At 46.2% G+C, this 22,357-nt stretch overlaps 1 protein-coding gene across 1 annotated transcript in view; it reads right to left on the bottom strand.

The window, feature by feature from the left end:
* The window catches only part of LOC124049099 (GDNF family receptor alpha-2-like), an 86,015-nt gene that overhangs the window by 42,036 nt on the left and 21,622 nt on the right, over positions 1-22,357 (bottom strand). The window contains exons 4-5 of the mRNA XM_046370446.1: positions 312-505; positions 16-203 (exon numbers count right to left, since the gene is read on the bottom strand). Coding sequence (XP_046226402.1) covers positions 16-203; positions 312-505 — 382 coding nt within the window. The remainder of the gene's footprint in view (positions 1-15; positions 204-311; positions 506-22,357) is intronic.

Below are 22,357 nucleotides of genomic sequence, written 5' to 3'. Positions count from 1 at the left end.
TCTGGGTTTGTTTACCTGCAGAGTGCATCGGAGCGGCAGGCGCGTCGTAGCTCTAGACAGGAGGGTCTGTGTTTCTCCTGGTGGGAGCAGGCAGGTACAATGGTCTGTCTACGTCTCTCAGCACAGGCCTGGTCCGAACACGAGCAGAACAACAGGGGGTAACTCAGCTCCCACTGCACACGCTCAAAGAACTGACGCAGCGCCTGGGAACACAAAATAATATAATTATTATCATTCATCATGTGATGGGGATCTGGTCAGAATTAGTGTATTACTAGGGAATAGGATGTCATTTGTGCAGGTCCAACCACCTTGTGACATCGTTTGCGGCTGCAAGGCTCCTGGTTGGCCAGTGAGGGCTGAGAGAGCTTGTTGCAGATAGCGATGTAATTGGAGCGTTGTCTCTTGCAGGTTTCATTGAGGTTGCAAGCCTTGGCTGCATCAAGACATGGGTTACAGGGTTTCCCTGGCTCCGAACATGGGCTGGCCTTGGACAGAGAAGAGTCTGGGAGATGGGTTGGATAGAGAAAGAGAGGCAGAGAGAGAGAGAGAAAATGATGAGCACAAAAAGTTAACAGACACAGACACACTGTGTAACCCCAGTGTTTGTCTTGTTACACATCACTAGCATCTAATGTGACTGTAGCTAAATATAAACTCACTATATTATCTGTTTAATGAAGCTACAACAGAAACACGCACACACACACACACACACACACACACACACACACACACACACACACACACACACACACACACACAGTTTAAGTGCATTGGGTGGAGAAATGTAAATGTTGTAAAGATCAAGACCTAATTCTCATCATCGGTGACAGAGTTTGTTGTAGAGGGAACGCATATTATATTACCATTTTTATTTCATACTTCACATCCTATATTAGACTTCTAATCACAAGGGGCCGTTGGCACCTTAATTGGAGAGGATGGGCTCATAGTAATGGCTGGAATGGAATTAAAAAAAACATAATTAAAAAATAAGCACAACCTGCACTTGCACTTGACCCCCCCACCTCCTAACTCTGGTTCTACTCATACAGTAGCTATGTTACTGAGGAAAAATGTACTCACTATGCCTGTAATATGTGGTTGTCCCACCTAGCTATCTTAAGATGAATGCACTAACTTTAACTCGATCTGGATAAGAGCATCTGCTAAATGATTAAAATGTCAAATGTAAATGTATCAAACACATGGGTATCCATGTGGTTGATACCATTCTATTCACGCCATTTCAGACATTAATATGAGCTGTTCAACCCTCAGCAACCTCCTACTCTTCTAATAGCAACAAGATCTCAAAGCTTCCCTTTGGAATTCGACATATTATGAATGAATGTCAAGTACAGTTTTTAATATTTTTTTTACATGCTATCTACCTGTAGTGAAGCCGCTCAACATTTACATTACATTCAGTCATCCACCAGACACTCCCATCCAGATCGATCCACAGGAGCAACCAGGGTCAAGCGCCCCGCACAAGGGCACATGGACAGATCCCCCACCCAGTCGAATCAGGGACCCGAACCGGCGACCTCTTGACCACCGGCCCAAGCTCCCAACTGCCAGGCCACCAACCATCCAAGATCCCCCACAGTTTCCCTCAAGAGCTGCCCCTCAACCATCCAAGACACCCCAATAGCTCTGAAAAAAACTCCCGCTCCCCCTCCACCCCCAAACCCTCCCATCTCCACCCCCCCACACACAAAACCACCACCCACCCAATGAGCCAACAACCAACAAAACGAACAAAAGAGAAAGAAGTAAAAAACAAAGAGCAGAAAACAACAATGCAAAAACAAACGACATCAAGAACAACAAATATCTAAACAGCAAGGTCCAACTGGCACTATTTACATGTATTTATGTCTGTGTGTGTCTGTGTGTATGCATGCAAACAAGCACTTGCGTGGCACCAGCCTCAGGCAAACAGGCATTGGATGTAACAATGTTCCTTTTAAGTGTCGGTTAAACTTATTTTTTGTTTATTTTGACTATATTTTTTACTTTTATCTTTGACCATCAATCTTTACTCCCACTTGTCTCCAGTTCCACATTCCAACCCTCAGTTTCCCTCAGCCCATCCCACCTGTCTCCAGTTCCACATTCCAACCCTCAGTTTTCAGCCCATCAACCTGTCTCCAGTTGCCCAGTTTCCCCAGCCCATCCAACCAGTCTCCAGTTCCACATTCTAATCCTCACTTTCCCTCAGCCCATCCCACCTGTCTCCAGTTCCACATTCCAACCCTCAGTTTCCCTCAGCCCATCCAACCTGTCTCCAGTTCCACATTCTAATCCTCACTTTCCCTCAGCCCATCCCACCTGTCTCCAGTTCCACATTCCAACCCTCAGTTTCCCTCAGCCCATCCCACCTGTCTCCAGTTCCACATTCCAACCCTCAGTTTCCCTCAGCCCATCCCACCTGTCTCCAGTTCCACATTCCAACCCTCAGTTTCCCTCAGCCCATCCCACCTGTCTCCAGTTCCACATTCCAACTGTTACGAATCCCTTTTGGCCCGACAGTCTAGGGGGGATGGTAATGAGACCCGTAACATAACTCATGCAAATTGTTATTGTGACAAAGTAAAAGTGTGCACGAAATAACCACGACAACAGAAATCTACCGTCAAACTCTAGGTTTATTTATAAACACACGGTAATGGGGAGAGCAGGAAAAGGGGCTGAGCTGGACCCAAGGAAAGAAACAATAAATATACAAAAACACACCCCTAAGCTAGACTAGCCTACTTTAACAACAACTAACTAACTAACCAAAAATACAGTGGGTGGTCCGCCCAGTTCTAACTAGTGTATTTAACAAAGTTCACCTACGGGTAGTGTATGCCCATGGGCGACTTGTCTTGGTGTCCCCCTTTTCCCACCAGCAAACAAACAAACACCATAACCAAAAACAATACTCACAGGTGATGACAAAGTGCTATGAGGTGCTTAAACAAAAGAGAGGTTAAGACACAAAGCGAGAGTGAAACACAGAGACCTACAGACATGGCATTTACAGAGAGATTGAGCTGAGCTGAGCTCTTGAACAAACAAATGATGGGGTTTTTAAACCATGGGGAAGGAACTGTGATAGGTCAGGAAATAGGAGGAGGTGTGTCTTCTGATTGATGATTGATTGTTGACTGATTGGGGAGTGATGATTTCCACCTGTGAGGGGAGAAGGAGAGAAAAGAAACACACACACAGGATACACACACACAGGATAACTGTATCCGTAACACCAACCCTCAGTTTCCCTCAGCCCATCCAACCTGTCTCCAGTTCCACATCCCAACCCTCAGTTTCCCTCAGCCCATCCCACCTATCTCCAGTTCCACATTCCAACCCTCAGTTTCCCTCAGCCCATCCCACCTGTCTCCAGTTCCACATTCCAACCCTCAGTTTCCCTCAGCCCATCCCACCTGTCTCCAGTTCCACATTCCAACCCTCAGTTTCCCTCAGCCCATCCAACCTGTCTCCAGTTCCACATTCCAACCCTCAGTTTCCTTCAGCCCATCCAACCTGTCTCCAGTTCCACATTCCAACCCTCAGTTTCCCTCAGCCCATCCCACCTGTCTCCAGTTCCACATTCCAACCCTCAGTTTCCCTCAGCCCATTCAACCTGTCTCCAGTTCCACATTCCAACCCTCAGTTTCCCTCAGCCCATCCAACCTGTCTCCAGTTCCACATTCCAACCCTCAGTTTCCCTCAGCCCATCCAACCTGTCTCCAGTTCCACATTCTAATCCTCACTTTCCCTCAGCCCATCCCACCTGTCTCCAGTTCCACATTCCAACCCTCAGTTTCCCTCAGCCCATCCCACCTGTCTCCAGTTCCACATTCCAACCCTCAGTTTCCCTCAGCCCATCCCACCTGTCTCCAGTTCCACATTCCAACCCTCAGTTTCCCTCAGCCCATCCAACCTGTCTCCAGTTCCACATTCCAACCCTCAGTTTCCCTCAGCCCATCCCACCTGTCTCCAGTTCCACATTCCAACCCTCAGTTTCCCTCAGCCCATCCCACCTGTCTCCAGTTCCACATTCCAACCCTCAGTTTCCCTCAGCCCATCCAACCTGTCTCCAGTTCCACATTCCAACCCTCAGTTTCCCTCAGCCCATCCCACCTGTCTCCAGTTCCACATTCCAACCCTCAGTTTCCCTCAGCCCATCCCACCTGTCTCCAGTTCCACATTCCAACCCTCAGTTTCCCTCAGCCCATCCCACCTGTCTCCAGTTCCACATTCCAACCCTCAGTTTCCCTCAGCCCATCCAACCTGTCTCCAGTTCCACATTCCAACCCTCAGTTTCCCTCAGCCCATCCCACCTGTCTCCAGTTCCACATTCCAACCCTCAGTTTCCCTCAGCCCATCCCACCTGTCTCCAGTTCCACATTCCAACCCTCAGTTTCCCTCAGCCCATCCCACCTGTCTGTCTCTGTTGGCCAGCCTCTTTGGATTTCTACGTGCCATTTAAATATCTTTCAACTATGCTTTGATGTTTAACATCATTTTTTATCTATCTGATCGAATCCACAGATTGCAAGTTGAAGATAAATACTTTTACTAAGAGTATTAGTATATTAGTAATTGACTGACCAGGTCTTTCTAATCTCCCAATAATGCTATTTCTAGCGTCAATTTCAGATTAATGCTATGCTTTTTCAGCCATTCCTAAACTGAGACAAGCTACCTGACGGCAATACCAGAACAAACGGTTTATTGATTCTGTATCATCGCAACAAAATCTGCAGAAGTTGAATGCCACAAATAGTCAACATTTTGTTGGTGGCATCATTTTTGCTGAAAAGCATGAAGTCTTGAATCTTGAACTCTTAACACCTTTTGCCATGGAATCAGTACATCAAAAATCTCTTCCCAGCTATTTTTCAAACTGTACGGCACAGTTGTTAACATCCTGGTCCCCAAATGAAACTGGGTTATTTTCCTATTTATGCTATTTTTGTTCCTCTCCCAGTTTTGATCCTTTATATTGGGCAGACCAGTTCCCTACGTCCATTTTTGGGGTAGTGCTATAATCAATTTGTTGCAATCTTGGATTGAGAAGACCTTCCCATACATTTCCGATAGCTCCATGAAAGACATACTGTAACTCTATCACTAACTCATCCAATTTACAATATTATTTAAAAACAAAATACCCTTCTCAAACATCTTAAATGCAGGAATTTTATCAATCAGCACATTATTAGTTCGACCATAATATTTATTTGGTATTTTCTGTGGGATGAAATTGTAACCAGCTCTGCACTGCTTGTTTGAAAAAGAGAGATTCTTTAAACAAGGTTTAATTTTAATTTAATTTCTGCACAAAGGCAAAAAGTCATTTTTTAAACAAAGGTTGAGCTTTTCTTATTAATATTCTTGAAAAACAAAATCCAATCTTACTTTATTAAAGGCCTTTTCAAAATCTGCTATGAATACCAGGCCTGGCTTCTTAGATGTTTCATGATGTTCTATTATTTCTAGTAGTTGTCCTATATTATCTCCAATGTATCGTCCATGTAAAAAACCTGTCTGACCAGGATGAACAATACCTGATAAAACCTGTTTAATTGTGAGTGCTATACATTCTGCTAGTATTTGTTTATCACAACATTGAAGTGTAAGGGGCCTCCAGTTTTTTTTTAGATAGACTGGGTCTTGTTTTAATAAAATCAGATCATCCTGCTGAGTACCTGACAGAATAACATTTCTATACTGTGTGATGTCTAAATAGTTAATAACCCAGCCAATTTGCATGGTTCAGTGTCTATGTGGGTAACATGAAGTGAGTGTAGCCTTCATATTCAAGATGATAATTGTAATCCATATAGAATCAACATCAAAGGTGCATTAAATATCATATTCATAGAAAAACACATCCCAGCATTTCCATAGTAATTGACGTATCACATGATTATGAAAGAGACATTGCATTACTATAGAGACGGCTTCACTACAGTACAAATGTATCCCGTACAAGATGTTATTCCCCAATGTCCCTGCTCTGATATCTTCCCATTGCTTGTTGTAAACATAAATAGACATGTAGACAGACAAACAAGAACCATGTTGAATTATAGAAAGTTCTAGACAATAGAGAGAGGGAGAGAAGAGAAAAAAGAGAGAAGGAGAGAAGAGAGCAAGAGCAAGTGTGTGTGTGTGTGTGTGTGTGTCTGTGTGTGTAATTGAGTGCGTATGTGCGCATATCAACTTCATACTGTTCAGATATTTTACAGTCCCCATAATTTATTCCGTAATCTGGTGTCCCCGTAGAATTTAGTATAGCCATGGTGTTATGGAGCTGTCTCGGGAATAGCTGTCCATCTATACAAAGTTTGTCCACAATGAGAAAGGCAATCTTACCCCTCTCTCTCTGTTGCCACTGTGCAGGACACAGTCTCCTGCGATGTCCATTTATTTCCCAGGGAAATTGGTAATTGAGACCGAATTTTGTGGTTACAGGGTTAATTCTTCGGGATCGGTGTCCCGTCCACAGGACAGTTGAGCTAACATAAGCTAATGCGATTAGCAAGAGGTTGTAAGTAACAAGAACATTTCCCGGGACATATCTGATATTGGCAGAAAGCTTACATTCTTATTAATCTAACTGCACTGTCCAATTTACAGTAGCTATTACAGTGAGAGAATACCATGCTGAGGAGCGTGCACAATTTTGAACATAAACGTTTTTAATAAACAAATTAGGCACATTTGGGCCGTGTTTGATACAATGGTTCATTGGATCAGTTTTAAACGTTGTACATAAACTTCTGCCATCTAGTGGCCAAAATCTCAATTGTGCCTGGGCTGGAATAATACATCATGTACTTTTTCTTGCATTTCAAAGATGATGGTACAAAAAAAAGAACTGTTGTTTTTGTATGACCTTTTACCAGATCTATTTTGTTATTCTCCAACTTCCCTTTCACATTTCTACAAACTTCAAAGTGTTTCCTTTCAAAAGGTACCAAAAATATGCATGTTCTTGCTTCAGGGCCTGAGCAACAAGCAGTTAGATTTGGGTATGTCATTTTAGGCAAAAATTGAAAAAAAAAGGGGCGGATCCTTTTAATCCCACTTGGTTACAGGGTTAAAAACAGAAGGAATTAATTCTGAGTGGTTAAGATTAAGTCTATGGTTTGAGAAGGCTAAAAACAAAATAATAAAAAATGACGCACTATTACCATCAAGTATCACCAAGTGTTCTCACGGCTTGCATTGTGAACTGAGGGGCCTCAGTAGTCAAAGCAGCATGCGCAAGCTCTGAGCATCACACATTTGTGCTCAGTGCTGGGAAATCATTTATCTTTTTTTTGTGAGCTCCACAGAAGTCATATATGTTGACGTTCTCAGAACCTTTCCAAATGTCCAAAATCAAAGTCTATTTCTAGTGATCAGGCTGTTAAGCAGAGCAGAGGTGCGTTCAAACATCGGAAATAGTTGGCTGACGTTAGCTAACATATTCCATTTGTTTTGTGTTACCGCGTCCGTTTGCTAATGTTAGAAGGCAGTGTGCAGCGATCGGGTCTAAACTGCCTCTAAACATAGGAATAGCTAAGTCATTTTCAGTTTGAATATTATCGCTAAAAAACTAACAGTAATCCTTACAAAAAGTAGCTGTTTGATGTTTCACCGTAACATTTTGGAATATTCATTCAAATCGTTCAACTAAATTTGTTACATTGGCAACATGTAGCCTTGTTGAACTCACCTCAGGAATGGCATTGGATATATGTCTCCAATAGTAATGTGAATGCACATGACATATTAGCTTCCATAGTAGACTAAGTACAACTAACACATGTGTCCTGTCCTTCAAGCATTATAGAGCATGATTGTTCCCCTAGGACAATTCTGACACACACACACACACCCCTCCTCCTCCTCGTAGTGTATTGATTGTGTGAAATGAGCTGAGCTCTGGGTGATTGTAGTAGACAAGCCTTAATGACTGGAGAATAAAGACTTCATTACAGCTTCACCTTCCAGCTGCACAGCACTACTGATGTGTGCACATATTCATTGCAGATGTGTGTGTGTGTGTGTGTGTGTGTGTGTGTGTGTGTGTGTGTGTGTGTGTGTGTGTGTGTGTGTGTGTGTGTGTGTGTGTGTGTGTGTGTGTGTGTGTGTGTGTGTGTGTGTGTGTGTGTGTGTGTGTGTGTGTGTGTGTGTGTGTGTGTGTGTGTGTGTGTGTAATCATTTACATGTAATTGATTACAAAAAACTGTAACAATAATCCGTTACGTTACCAGCAAGAATTTTGGAATTAAATTTACTGATACTTTTGAAAAACTAGATGATTCCTTCTCGGATTACTTTTAAATTCAGAAAGAATGTTTGCGAAACAATTCTTTGACACTTTTATGCTTTATCAATGACATTCAAATCAGCGTTGGAAAAAGGCTCAAGTTTGTTCCGGCTGAACGAATCTGACTACAAGTCAGAGACCACTATAACGACACAAACAAATGCATTTTGATGGATTGTGTGAAAAGAACAGGAATAGGCCTTTTGTAGGCTATGTTGTCTTCCAAATGGTGCGACGGCTGTCCGCATTCAAAGATTATACATCCATCTTGAATAAAGCAAGACAGCAGCGATGTAGCCTACTGGTGATACATAGCGCAATTATGTGAATCACACTGCTGCTCTCTCATTTAGCTATTTGAACCTTATGGATGGTGATTGCTGTGGATGGCTTTTCACAAATGTATTTACAATATATGTGTATTTTAACACAATAACGTTAAATTGAAGAAGTTTAAGCTGCCTATCAATTATTGTTTTTGCGACCAGTAAAAAATGCACTCTTCCAACAGCATAGTGGGGATCCCAGCCTACGGAATTAAAATTTGAGGGAGTTCCTCCCTTTTAAACTCCTCCGTGGTATTGTTCTCCACATACGGTCAAAACAAGTTTAATGTATCCCTTTCCTGCAGCCAAATGATCTAGTGGCATCATGGGTGAATTTTTTCATAATTTCATAATGAATAAATGTTAATTAAGAAAACCTGCCGAAAATCCGGTGTTTCTATGTCAAACAGTTTGGCTATATTTCAGTCTTCTGTGATGCATATAAAGTGTAATATTGGAATGCAAACAAAAAACGAGTTTGCATTCCATTTCAACTCTACAGTACATCTGACATGGTACTGTTGTCTTTTGTAAGCCCATAACCATGTATGTGAGGTGTGTCCTTTGTTTCATTGTAGATTTGTTTAAGACTACCAAGAAAGACTCTGTATGACCATAAGAAAGCTAAGGTAAATTAGCAAAAGGACTATCGCCCCGTAGCACTCATTTTAGTCATCATGAAGTGCTTTGAGAGACTAGTCAAGGACCATATCACCTCCACCCTACCTGACACCCTAGACCCACTCCAATTTGCTTACCGCCCAAATAGGTCCACAGACGACGCAATCGCAACCACACTGCACACTGCCCTAACCCATCTGGACAAGAGGAATAGCTATGTGAGAATGTTGTTCTTCGACTACAGATCAGCATTTAACACCATAGTACCCTCCAAACTCATCATCAAGCTCGAGACCCTGGGTCTCAACCCTGCCCTGTGCAACTGGGTACTGGACTTCCTCACGGGCTGCCCCCAGGTGGTGAGGGTAGATAACAACATCTCCACCCCGCTTATCCTCAACATTGGAGCCCCACAAGGGTGCGTTCTGAGCCCTCTCCTGTACTCCCTGTTCACCCACGGCTGCGTGGCCATGCACGCCTCCAACTCAATCATTAAGTTTGCGGACGACACTACAGTGGTAGGCTTGATTACCAACAACGACGAGACGGCCTACAGGGAGGAGGTGAGGGCCCTTAGAGCGTGGGGTCAGGAAAATAACCTCACACTCAACGTCAACAAAACAAAGGAGATGATTGTGGACTTCAGGAAACAGCAAAGGAGGGCACCCCCCTATCCACATCGATGGGACAGTAATGGAGAGGGGAGTAAGTCTTCCTCGGCGTACACATCACGGACAAACTGAATTGGTCCACCCACACAGACAGCGTCGTGAAGAAGGAGCAGCAGCGCCTCTTCAACCTCAGGAGGCTGAAGAAATTCGGCTTGACACCAAAAGCACTCACAAACTTCTACAGATGAACAATCGAGAGCATCCTGTCGGGCTGTATCACCGCCTGGTACGGTAACTGCTCCGCCCACAACTGTAAGGCTCTCCAGAGGGTAGTGAGGTCTGCACAACGCATCACCGGGGGCAAACTACCTGCCCTCCAGGACACCTACACCACCTGATGTCACAGGAAGGCCATAAAGATCATCAAGGACAACAGCCACCCGAGCCACTGCCTGTTCACCCCGCTATCATCCAGAAGGTGAGGTCAGTACAGGTGCATCAAAGCAGGGACCAAGAGACTGAAAAGCAGCTTCTATCTCAAGGCCATCAGACTGTTAAACAGCCACCACTAACATTGAGTGGCTGCTGCCAACATACTGACACTGACACTGACTCAACTCCAGCCACTTTAATAATGGAAATTGATGGAAATTGGTGTAAAAATGTATCACTAGCCACTTTAAACAATGCTACTTAATATCATGTTTACATACCCTACATTACTCATCTCGTATGTATAGGTATATACTGTACTCTATATCATCTACTGCATCTTTATGTGATACATGTATCACTAGCCACTTTAAACTATGCCACATTGTTTGCATACTCTACATTACTCATCTCATATGTATATACTGTACTCAATACCATCTACTGCATCTTGCCTATGCCGTTCTGTACCATCACTCATTCATATATCTTTATGTACATATTCTTTATCCATTTACACTTGTGTGTATAAGGTAGTAATTGTGGAATTGTTAGGTTAGATTACTCGTTGGTTATTACTGTATTGTCGGAACTAGAAGCACAAGCATTTCGCTACACTCGCATTAACATCTGCTAACCATGTGTATGTGACAAATAACTTTTGATTTGATTTAGCAAAAAAAGGTTAAGACCACAAGTGAGGTTTTTATTGCTCAATCTAATTTGTGCTGAATAAAGCAATTATCGAGATATTAAAGTGTCACCAACAAAACACGTAAACAATTGTCACGTTCGGACCTTTATTTCCTTTGTTTTGTCATTATTTAGTATGGTCAGGGTGTGAGTTGGGTGGGCAGTCTATGTTTGTTTTTCTATGTTTTGGGGTATTTCTATGTTTCGGCCTAGTATGGTTCTCAATCAGAGGCAGGTGTCATTTGTTGTCTCTCATTGAGAATCATACTTAGGTAGCCTGGGTTTCACTGTGTGTTTGTGGGTGATTGTTCCTGTCTCTGTGTTAGTTTGCACCAGAATAGGCTCAGTCACTTTGGTTTTTCTTTTTTCCTTGTTTTGGAAGAAAGGAGAACGAGTGCCATTCTCCTTGCGGAGATGATGCAAAATACATCAACACGGTCGGTCCCTGGGATTGGGCTGGCCAACACGATTTGGTTTGCTTGGAAGAAAAAGGAGTTGGAGCCTTTAGGACGGGAAACTTTTGGAAGGATAATATTGATGGGGATTCTAAAGCTGACGGTGAAGGACGTGTTTTGTTTCCAAGGCAACTCGTTGGAGGGAGCATATGACGTGGCACTATATACAGAGGAGAAACACGATGATATCATGAGAAGGGCAAGAGCAGTGGGAGGTGAGAGGCCGATGAGCCACTATGAAATAACAAGCCTGGCGAAGAATAACCTGAGGGTTGTAACTGTCAACATTTATAACCCTTATGTTAAGGACGAAGAGGTGAGGGCTTTTCTGGGGAGATACATGGATAACGTCTCCTCAGCAAGGCACCTCAAAGACTCCCTTGGGTTTTGGAATGGGAGGAGAGGCTTCCAGGCCCTCCTCAGAGAGGACCCAAAGGGACATGGTGGCTACCTCCATCCTCCTGCTATGTTCTCCCTAGGGGCTGACAGGGGGACGTTGTTTTATGCACGTCAGCCCCCATTTTGCAGGCGCTGTATGGCCTACGGACACATATTTGCCTCGTGCAGCACAAGAAAATGCAGATTTTGTGGATCTGAGGAACACGAGGTGAGGGATTGTGACAAGCCTAAGGCGTGCCATGGGTGTGGCTCGTCAGCACACCTGTGGCGGGGGTCCCGGCCCGTCAGAGGTCATATGCATCTGCGGCTGGGGGGGAGCAGGAGCGGGGGATGGGGGAAGAAGAGGAGGGGAAGGAAGCACGCCTCATTACCAGAGTACAGGTCCAGAGGGGAAGGCCGCAAGGAAGGAGGAGGAGCAAGAAGCGGCGGATGGAAGAGAGAAGGAAACGGAAGGCACGGGAGTAGGAGAACCAGGGAAAGCGGCGGAAGAAGGCAACCGAGTGGAGGAGCATGAGAGAGAAGAAAGCGAGGGATGAGTGTTGGAGAAGGAGATGGTGGAAGAGCAAGTGGACTGGGGGGAAAGTGCCCTGGTGGAAGAGATGAGGGGTTAGGTGGAGGAGCTGGCGGGGGGGAGGGTGGTATCTCTCCACTGCCACCATCACCAAAGAAGAGAATGAAGAGGAGGGTGCGATTGGCCGACAGTGAGAGGGAGGGTATGGCCAAGAGAGTGATGGGGGTGGGAGAAACCTCTGGGTTGCTGCTGGTTTCCCCAGGCCCTCAACTTCTGTTGGGTGGGGACACAGCTAAGAAGACTCAGGGTTTAGAATTTGAGTGTATTACATGTTTTAATTTTTTCATGTTTTAATTTTACTTTTGTTAGTTTAAATGTAAGGGGTTTAAGGGATTTTGTTAAGAGGAGGGCAGTTTTTAGTTATTTGGAGGGTGTGGGGTTTGATTTTTGTTTTTTACAGGAGGTTCACCTGAGGGATGGAGGGGATGTTAGTAGGTTTAAGAGGGAGTGGGACAAGGGGGAGTCGGTTTGGGGTATTGGGGGGGGGTGCACTCATCGGGGGTAGGGATTTTGTGTGGGCACAGGGAGGTAAAAGTGGAGGATTCTTTTGTGGTAATGCAGGGGAGGGTTATAGGGGTGGATGTCACAATAAGGGATTGTAAATTTAGATTAGTGGTGGTGTATGGGCCACAGGTGGTGGCAGACAGGAGGGAGATGGTGGACTGTCTGACGCCCCTGTGTGTCACAAATAGGAAATAAGTGATAGGGGGGGATTTTAATACATATTTAGGAATAGGGGGATAGCAGTGCAGGCGCCATTGCCGGGCTAATGGCTTGCCATGGTCTGGTAGATGGTGGTCTGCACACTACTCCGAAAATGGCTAGTCCTACATGGTGCAAATCCAGGGGGGTTGAGTGGAGGCTCGACTATATTTTTGTACCCAGGTCTTTGGATAAGTTGTCTGGGCGGCTGTTGCCTGCTTCCTTTTCGGATCACGACGGGGTGCTCCTGCAGGTGGGGTCGCCAGTCTGCCTCTTTGGTAGGGGGTACTGGAAGTTAGATCGGGATGTGCTGGAGGAGCAGGCTTTTGTTGACGGGTTTTATGGTTTCTTTTGGAGGCTTGAAGGCCTCCGGTCCATGTGCAAGGGGGTGTTAGAGTGGTGGGAATTAGTTAAGGTGAGGATTAGGGCTTTTATAATAGGGTATTGCAAGAGGAAAAAAAGGGAGGAGAGGAGGGAGGTGGATCGTATCCAAAGGTTAATTGAACTCGAATACGAGGCAGGCAACCTCGGCGGGTCGTTTGACTGGGAGAGATCCGCAAACGCTAAAGGCGCAGCTCAGGGAGTTGCAGGAGCGGAAGGCTCAAGCTTTCCTGGAGCGTGCGCATAGTGGCTTTCTAGAACATAATGAGACTTGTTCTGCAATGTTCTTTAAGTCGGTTAGGGCCAGACAGAGTAGGAAGGTAGTATAATTAGAAGAAGATGATAGTATAGTTAGAGAACCAGAGGATATGGTCAGGGTGACAACTGATCATTTCCAAGGTGTATTTAAGGAAAGGGAAATAGATGTAGAGCAGGGAAATGTGTTTTTAGAACACATGTCCAGGCGGTTGCCGGAGGACATTAGAGAAGTTATGGAGGCCCAGATTTCACTAGAAGAGGTTGAGAGCGCTCTTAGGAGGATGGGAAAAGGGAAGGTGCCTGGGATGGATGGGCTGCCGGCTGAGTTTTATCTCAAGTTTTGGGGTATACTTGGACCAGTGGTCCTCGAAGTCTTGAAGGCCATCCTTGAGACGGGGGTCCCGGGGGGATCAATGGCTGTTGGTGTGCTGTCACTTTTATATAAGAAGGGGGAAGTAACAGACCTTGGCAACTGGCGGCCGTTGACCATGCTGTGTGTAGATTACAAGCTACTTGCAAAGGTTTTAGCAGACCGGTTGCGCACAGCCCTTCCCTACGTCATCCATGAGGATCAGACGTGCGGGGTAGAGGGCCGCTCTATTAGATGGAACCTACAGTTAATCAGGGACTTCATTGCTTGGGTTGAGGATAGAGGACTGCCTTTAATGGTAGCAGCGCTAGATCAGGCGAAAGCCTTTGATCGCGTGAATAGATCCTTTTTATCCAGAGTGTTAGGTCGATTAGGATTTGGGGAGAAGTTCATAGGATGGATTCGTACATTATATGTTGGAGCGGGGTGCCGAGTTAGTGTAAATAGTCACTTGGGTGACGTTTTTGACCTCTCGTCTGGGGTCAGGCAGGGGTGCCCACTCTCGGCTCTCCTCTTCATTCTGTACATGTAGCCTCTGGGGGCTGCCATTAGGGCAGACACAGGGGTGGAAGGCTTGTTGATCCCTGGAAGTGGTGGGCTGCGTGTTAAGATGACGCAGTACGCCGACGACACTTCCTTGCTGCAGTGCAAGGACTCGTGCCTGACAAGGTCCCTTGCCATCTTTGGGGATTTTACCCGAGCGTCGGGAGCAGTTCTGAACCATGCAAAGTCTTCCGTCAAGTTTTTCGGAAGATGGCGCGGTAGAACGGATGTGCCTGGGGGGTTATCTCTCTGTGAGGGGGCCCTGAGGATTCTCGGGGTCCATTTTGAGACCTCCGGCTCAGCAACTCTAAACTGGAACATGCTTATCGCAGTGGTACAGAGGAAGCTAGCTAATGTGGAAGGCTAGGTATTTGTCTTTTATGGGCAAAGTCCTGGTCCTAAAGGTGGATGTGTTACCGTCTCTTTTGTATTTGGCATACATCTACCCATTGCCGGCTTGTCTGAGGAGGCCTCTAGTGAGGCTTGTGTTTCAGTTTATGTGGAGTGGCAGGTGCGAGTGGGTTGCCAGGGCACGCATGATCTGTCCCATCGGGGAGGGAGGTAGGGGGTACCACATTTCCCCCTCAAGCTGGACACAATTTTTGTTTCTTTCTTGTTAACGGAGCTTGCTCAGCCAGTGATACACCCGTCCGGTTACCTCCTACGGGTGTTCTTCTCGTATCAGGCGAGAAGCGTAATGGTGTGGTCTAACACGGGTCCTCGGGCGGAACAGCTGCCGTGGCACTTTGGTCATGCGGCCAAGTGGCTGAAGGCGCACCCTGAGGTTGAAGTTGCCCGAGTAGGTTTAGATCACAGGCACCTGTACGAGGAGGTCAGAAAGGCAGGGAGTCCGGCGCCTGTAGTGAGCATCTCGGAAGTGGTCTGGGAGGGAGTGCAGGCGCGGGGTCTGGACAACAGGCTCAAGGACCTGAATTGGTTGAGTACCGGTATAGTTTGGTGCAATCCCCCACCTGTCCAAGATCCTCTTGTGGCAGGGAGGAGACTGTGCGCCATGTCTTTTGGGACTGTGCCTTTGCCGGAGTAGTATGGGCTAGGGCACGGGTGTTGTTAGGTTTGGTAAGGGGGGGATTTTGTATTGACGTGGGCCAGGTTAGAGAGAGGTGTAGGGAGAGTGAGAGGGACGGATAGGGACAGGTTTCTGCTCTGGCTTCTCATGAGTCTCTTTAAACGGGGGCTGTGGGAAGCCAGGCAGAACATGGTGAAGACAGGGAGAGATTGGCGGGTGGAAGGGATAATGAGGAGGGTGGAAGGAGATTTGAGGGGGAGGATGAAGAGGGAGGAGAGGAAGTGGGGGCAGCATGCTGCTCGGGAGAGGTGGAAGGGGGGTTTAGGGCTGGGTGTCATTTAGATTTGTAATGGGATAGATTAGGGACAGGGAGATAGGGAAAGGTATTTTGTAGGGTGACGGGGAGGGAAGATGCTCCCCTGAGGTGTTGTTTGGGGTTTATGTTTAATTAAAATACCATTATTTGAGTATGTATGAAAATTATGAGTTGTAAAGAATTAATGGTATTGAAGATAATAAATTATTTTTTATAAAAAAAAATAAAAAATAGGGCTGTTTTGGGTTTTCCCGTTTCTTGTTTTTGTTAGTTTGTTCATGTGAAGTGATTTATTAAAACATGAATCAAAACAACCACGCTGCGCTTTGGTCCACCTCTCCGTCAATGGAAGAAATCCCTTACAGAATCACCCACCAACCAAGGACCAAGCGGCGTGGTAAACAGAGGCAGCAACAACAGCAACACTGGCGCAAAGAGGAATGGACATGGGACGATGTATTGGACGGCAAGGGTTGCTACACCTGGGAGGAGATCCTGGCGGGAAAGGATCGCCTTCCATGGGAACAGGTGGAGGCAGCTAGGAGAGCAGAGGCAGCTGGAGAGAGGAGCCGGCGATATGAGGCAGCACGGCAGTGCGACAGGTACGAGAGGCAGCCCCCCAAAATCTGTTGGGGGGGCAGGGGAGGTGTGGTACTAAGCCAGGTAGCAGACCTGAGCTCACTCCTCGTGCTTATTATAAGCAGTGCATTACTGGTCAGGCACCGTGTTATGCAGTTAAGCGCACGGTGTCACCAGTACGTGCCCATAGCCCGGTGCGCTATAGGGCAGCCCCCCGAAAGTGTCATGCGAGTGTGGGCATCGAGCCAGGGCGTATGGTGCCTGCTCAGCGGGTCTGGTCGCCGGTACACAGTTTTGTCCAGGGTATCCTGCGCCGGCTCTGCGTACTGTGTCTCCAGGTTGCTGGGAGGGTGCAGTGCGTCCTCTGCCTGCGCTCCGCTCGTGCCGGACAAATGTGGGAGTGGAGCCTAAGGGAGAGGTGCGTGTAGTAAGCACCAGATCTCCCGTGCTTACCCACAGCCCGGTTCAACCTATGCCTGCACTCTGGAGGGTCCGGGCTAAAGTAGTTGTCCAGCCTGGGGAAGTGGTGCCAAGGTTGCGCACCAGAGCTCCAGTGCTCCCCCACAGCCCGGTCCTTCAGGTGTCCTAACACCAAGCCTCCTGAAGGTCTCCCTAGCCTGGTGGTTCCTGTGGCAGCCCCACGCACCAGGCTGTCTCTCTGTCTCCTCCCTGCAGGTGGTTCCGTCTGTCCGGCACTGCTGCCGGAGTCTCTCGCCTGTCCGGCGCTGCTGCCGGAGTCTCCCGCCTGTCCGGCGCTGCTGCCGGAGTCTGAGGCGCCAGAGCCCCTCAGCCCAGAGGCGCCAGAGCCCCTGCCCCTCTGTCCCGAGCTTCTGCCCCTCTGTCCAGAGCTTCTGCCCCTCTGTCCAGAGCTTCTGCCCCTCTGTCCAGAGCTTCTGCCCCTCTGTGCCGAGCTGCCCCTCTGTCCAGTGGGGTCATTGAGAGGGGTGGCCATGGTTAGAAAGCCACGGAGGCGGACAATAAAGCGGACTAAGACAATGGTGAAGTGGGGTCCGCGTCCCGCGCCAGAGCTGCCACCGCGGACAGACGCCCACCCAGACCCTCCCCTATAGGTTAAGGTTTTGCGGCCGGAGTCCGCACCTTTGGGGGGGGGGGGGAGGGGTACTGTCACGTTCTGACCTTTATTTCCTTTGCTTTGTCATTATTTAGTATGGTCAGGGTGTGAGTTGGGTGGGCAGTCTATGTTTGCTTTTCTATGTTTTGGGGTATTTCTATGTTTCGGCCTAGTATGGTTCTCAATCAGAGGCAGGTGTCATTAGTTGTCTCTGATTGAGAATCATACTTAGGTAGCCTGGGTTTCACTGTGTGTTTGTGGGTGATTGTTCCTGTCTCTGTGTTTTGCACCAGATAGGGCTGTTTTGGGTTTTCACGTTTCTTGTTTTTGTTAGTTTGTTCATGTGAAGTGATTTATTAAAACATGAATCAAAACAACCACGCTGAGCTTTGGTCCGCATCTCCGTCAATGGAAGAAATCCCTTACAACAATAGGCCTCTTGCATTCATTTTCCACACACAAATAGCACTTTTGGTACTAAAAGAAATGCAACTCAATGAGGGCAGCATTTATTTGTAATCTCGAAGCAATGAACCCAATCAGTCCTCCATGACAACAGAGTCATACATAACAGAGTAGGCTAATAAATCCTTCATTTTTGGGTTACTTTCAGGTAAAATAATTTGACAAATCTATATTTTCATATTTCCAAGTCCTATTCTTGAAGATCAAGGGGTATAAAATAATTGTAATGACTGGATCTGACACACTTTGTTTTTTAATGTATTGAACGAGAAAGCAATGGGTTAGAAGATGACTACATAACCCATATTGTAAAATATAACATCCATTTATGGCCAGCTATGTAAGCTCTAACATTGATTTATCCTGCAATTGGTAATATTCATCTTTGTCTTCTAACGTCTCTTAAGGGGAAAGTAATACAAAAGTACCTGAAAGTAATCAGATTACATTATTGAGTTTGAACAGGTAACTAGTAACTGTAAAGGAATACATTTAGAAAGCAACCTACCCAACCCTGTTGATTGTAATCTAACCTGTGTCTTCTTGTTAAAAGGCCCTGTCTATCTCTTAATCTCTTCTCAATCCTCCTCTCCTCGCCTCTCAATAAAATATCACGGTTTGACCAATTTGACATCAGATTCTGATGTTTGTTCGCATTTTTCCAAAAGTCCAAATTCTAAGTGTTTTGGATACCCTGCGTTGCTCCTCCTTGTCAGGCTGTGGGTAACTGGTGCATGGAACCAGGTGCAGGAGAGCAGAGATGTAGTAGTCTGAGTGGGAGGGGGAAACTGAAAACTAGCTGTTATTGGCAGAGAGGTTTGGAGCACTGTTTCTTATTGGTATATTAACTAGGCAGACGTAAACTCCATCCCGCCAAAACAGGCTGGCACAGCTCTCACACTAAAAGGGAATCAGATGCTCTATTGGGATGAGGTCTGGGGACTGCGCAGGCCACTTAAGTAAACTGTACTCGCTGTCATGTTCCAGGCAATTTTGGTGATCGTGTGCCCACTGGAGTCACTTCTTCTTTTTTTTAGCTGTTAGGAGTGGAATCTGGTGTGGTTGTCTGCTGCAATAGCTCATCCATGACAAGGATCTACAAGTTGTGCTTTCCAAGATGCTGTTCTACACACCACTGTTGTACTGCGCCATTATTTGTTTGTGGCTAATATTTTGGCTTGCACGATTCTTGCCATTCTCCTTCGACCTCTTTCATCAACGAGCTGTTTTCGCCCACAGGATATTGTTTTGTTTGTCACACCATTCTCTGTAAAACCTAGACACCGTCGTGCATGAAAAGCCCATGAGGGTGACCGTTTCTGAGATACTGTAACCAATAAGTGGAGCAAAAGCGTGCCTGGCATCAACGATCATACTACAGTCAGAGTCGCTTAGGTCACTAGTTTTGCCCCTTTTAACGTTCAATCGAACAGTAACTGAATGCCTTGATGCCTGTCTGCCTGCTTTATATAGCAAGCCACAGACACTTGACTCACTTTCTGTAGGATCCATTTTTGTGAATGGGGTGGTGAACCTAATAAATTGGCCAGTGAGTATATATAAAACACAGGAAATCTAGTTTTTGACTGCACTGTGCCTTTGGAAAGGGTTAAAACACAAACAACTCCACAGTTAAGTTTAGGCATTCATATCGAATAGTTAAGTTAAGGGTTAAGGTTTGGAATAAGGTTAGAAGAAAAAAATGGGTGCCTATCACTGGGATTCAACTCGCAACCCCCAGAAGTGGAGCTGGTGGCTTACGTCCATCCACCACCCCCATCCACAATGTCCTAGCAAAACCCCAGCCTACTTAATTGTAATAGCTCTCATCGTCGCCCATAGTGGCCGGTTTTGGGTACCTGGACGGATGTTGGATTTACAAGTGGATCTTGAGCAACCTGGCTGCTCCTCCCCTCCTCTCTCCTCTACTCTCCTCTCCTCTCCATCCCTATCCTCTCCTCTCCTATGCTCTCCGCACCTCCCTCCCCTCTCCTCTCTTTCCTGTAATAAACTAAGTGAGGGATCCCAAGAGAGGAAGAGAGAGAGAAAGAGGGAGGGAGGGAAGTATCTGGAGTGAGTGCATGGGCCAATTAGAGTGTTGCCCTAGGTCGGCTGTTATCTCTCTCTCACACAGCCTTTACAGCATCTACACACAAAGCCTTGCCCCCAGGCACACACAGACACAAACACACATATACACACACATGAACTTAGATGCATACACACAAATGCACCAACACTCACACACACACACACACACACACACACACGTGCACCAGGCGCATACACACATACACACACACACTCACACAAACACGTATGCACTCATACACTATCCGTATACACACACTTACACACATAGACAGTTTCTTACACATATGTTTTATTTAAGTGCTGTAGTCAGGCATCCTCTCAACTTACCCCCCTCCACACACACACACACACACACACACACACACACACACACACACACACACACACACACACACACACACACACACACACACACACACACACACACACACACACACACACACACACACACACACACACACACACACACACACACACACACACACACACACACACACACACACACACATCGTATCGAGGCATGATCTAACAAGGTTAGAGAGAGGGGGGGTGAGGGAAGAGGAGACGGGGAGAGGGGGGGAACTAGAGAAGTGAGGAGAGGAAAAAGAGAGGAGAAGCGATTTGACAAGGAGGGGGAAAAGAAGAGAGATCAATAGAGTTGCCTGAAAGCAGGGTAGACACAGCTAGCTGGCTAGCCTGACCACAGCCACATACACACACACGCATCCAAAGAGTTAGAGAAATGGACAGAATATGAAAGAGAACGATATGGAGAATTACAGATGTATAGATGAAGCTGGACAGAACAGAGCAGTGACATACCATACAGACAGACCTACAGTATACTGTACTTTTAAGTTCCCCATCAAGAAACCAAGAAACAATTGGTTTCTTTGGAACCAACAAATAGTCACTGACAACAACCAAACCAAAACAGCTGGGATTCTAGGAGGGGTTCTGAAAGACACTCATGGGGTTGTCCACTGAAAGTTGACGAGCGACAACAACTAGTACCAAAAAGACACCCACCATGAGACCCGCTAAATTTGCCCAAGAAGAGGCAAACAAAATAAAAACCCACAACAAACTTTAAGACAAGAAGCAAACCAGAAAGTGGAGCAAAACGAAAACACAGAAGATCAGAAAGGTTTGTTTTTTAGAAATCAAATAGGGAGAGCCAACTAAAGGTGTTAACAATCCAGACAACTGGAGCACTGGGCCAGCTGCTCTTAAATATCACCCTGTGAAACACCTTCCGACTAACGAGATGACAAACCAGCACAGTTGTAACGCATACTGACTAACGAGGTGACACCAATCAGTGTGCCAAACGTGCTAACATGCTCACGTCCGATGGGAAAACCAATGCTTGTAATGGTACAGACAGACCTACAGTACTGTACAGACAGACCTATGATGTGTCAGAATGAAAGAAGAACCTTGTTAGAACCAGACTGATAAAACACAGCTGAACATGGAATGTATTCAAACCCCATCAGATATTAGATAATAATGATCGATGTATAGAGTCCATTGTACTCAGAAGGTACAGTGCGCACGTAGCACAACAAGGCATGCACAAACCCACACATGCATGCAATTACACATGCAAGCACTCACACACACACACACAAACAAAAACACATACAGGAGGGTAAACTACAGGAGATGGAGGGCCGAGCAAGCCCCCAATCACATCGACCGGGCTGTAGTGGAGCAGGTTGAGAACTGCAGGTTCCTCTGTGTCCACATCACTAAGGATCTATCATGGTCCACACATACCAACAGTTGTAAAAAGGGCAAGGCAGTCTCTCTTCCCTCTCAGGAGGCTGAAAAGATTTGGCATGGGCATCAGATCCTCAAAAAGTTCTACAGCGGCACCACTGAAGGCCTCTTGACTGGTTGCATCACCGCTTTGTATGGCAACTGCTTGGCATGCGACCGCAAGTCACTACAGAGGGTAGTGCATAAAGCCCAGTACATCACTAGGGCCGAGCACCCTACCATCTAGGACATCTATACCAGGCGATGTCAGAGGAAGCCCCTAACAATTGTCAAAGTCTCCAGCCACCTAAGTCATCCTTATACAATTCTGAGGTGCATATTGAAGATATTG

This window comes from Oncorhynchus gorbuscha, linkage group LG11 (assembly GCF_021184085.1).
Source record: "Oncorhynchus gorbuscha isolate QuinsamMale2020 ecotype Even-year linkage group LG11, OgorEven_v1.0, whole genome shotgun sequence".
NCBI classification, from domain to species: Eukaryota; Metazoa; Chordata; class Actinopteri; order Salmoniformes; family Salmonidae; genus Oncorhynchus; species Oncorhynchus gorbuscha.
The sequence above is the reverse complement of the archived record's forward strand: the minus strand, read 5'-3'. Positions and strand labels throughout refer to the sequence as shown.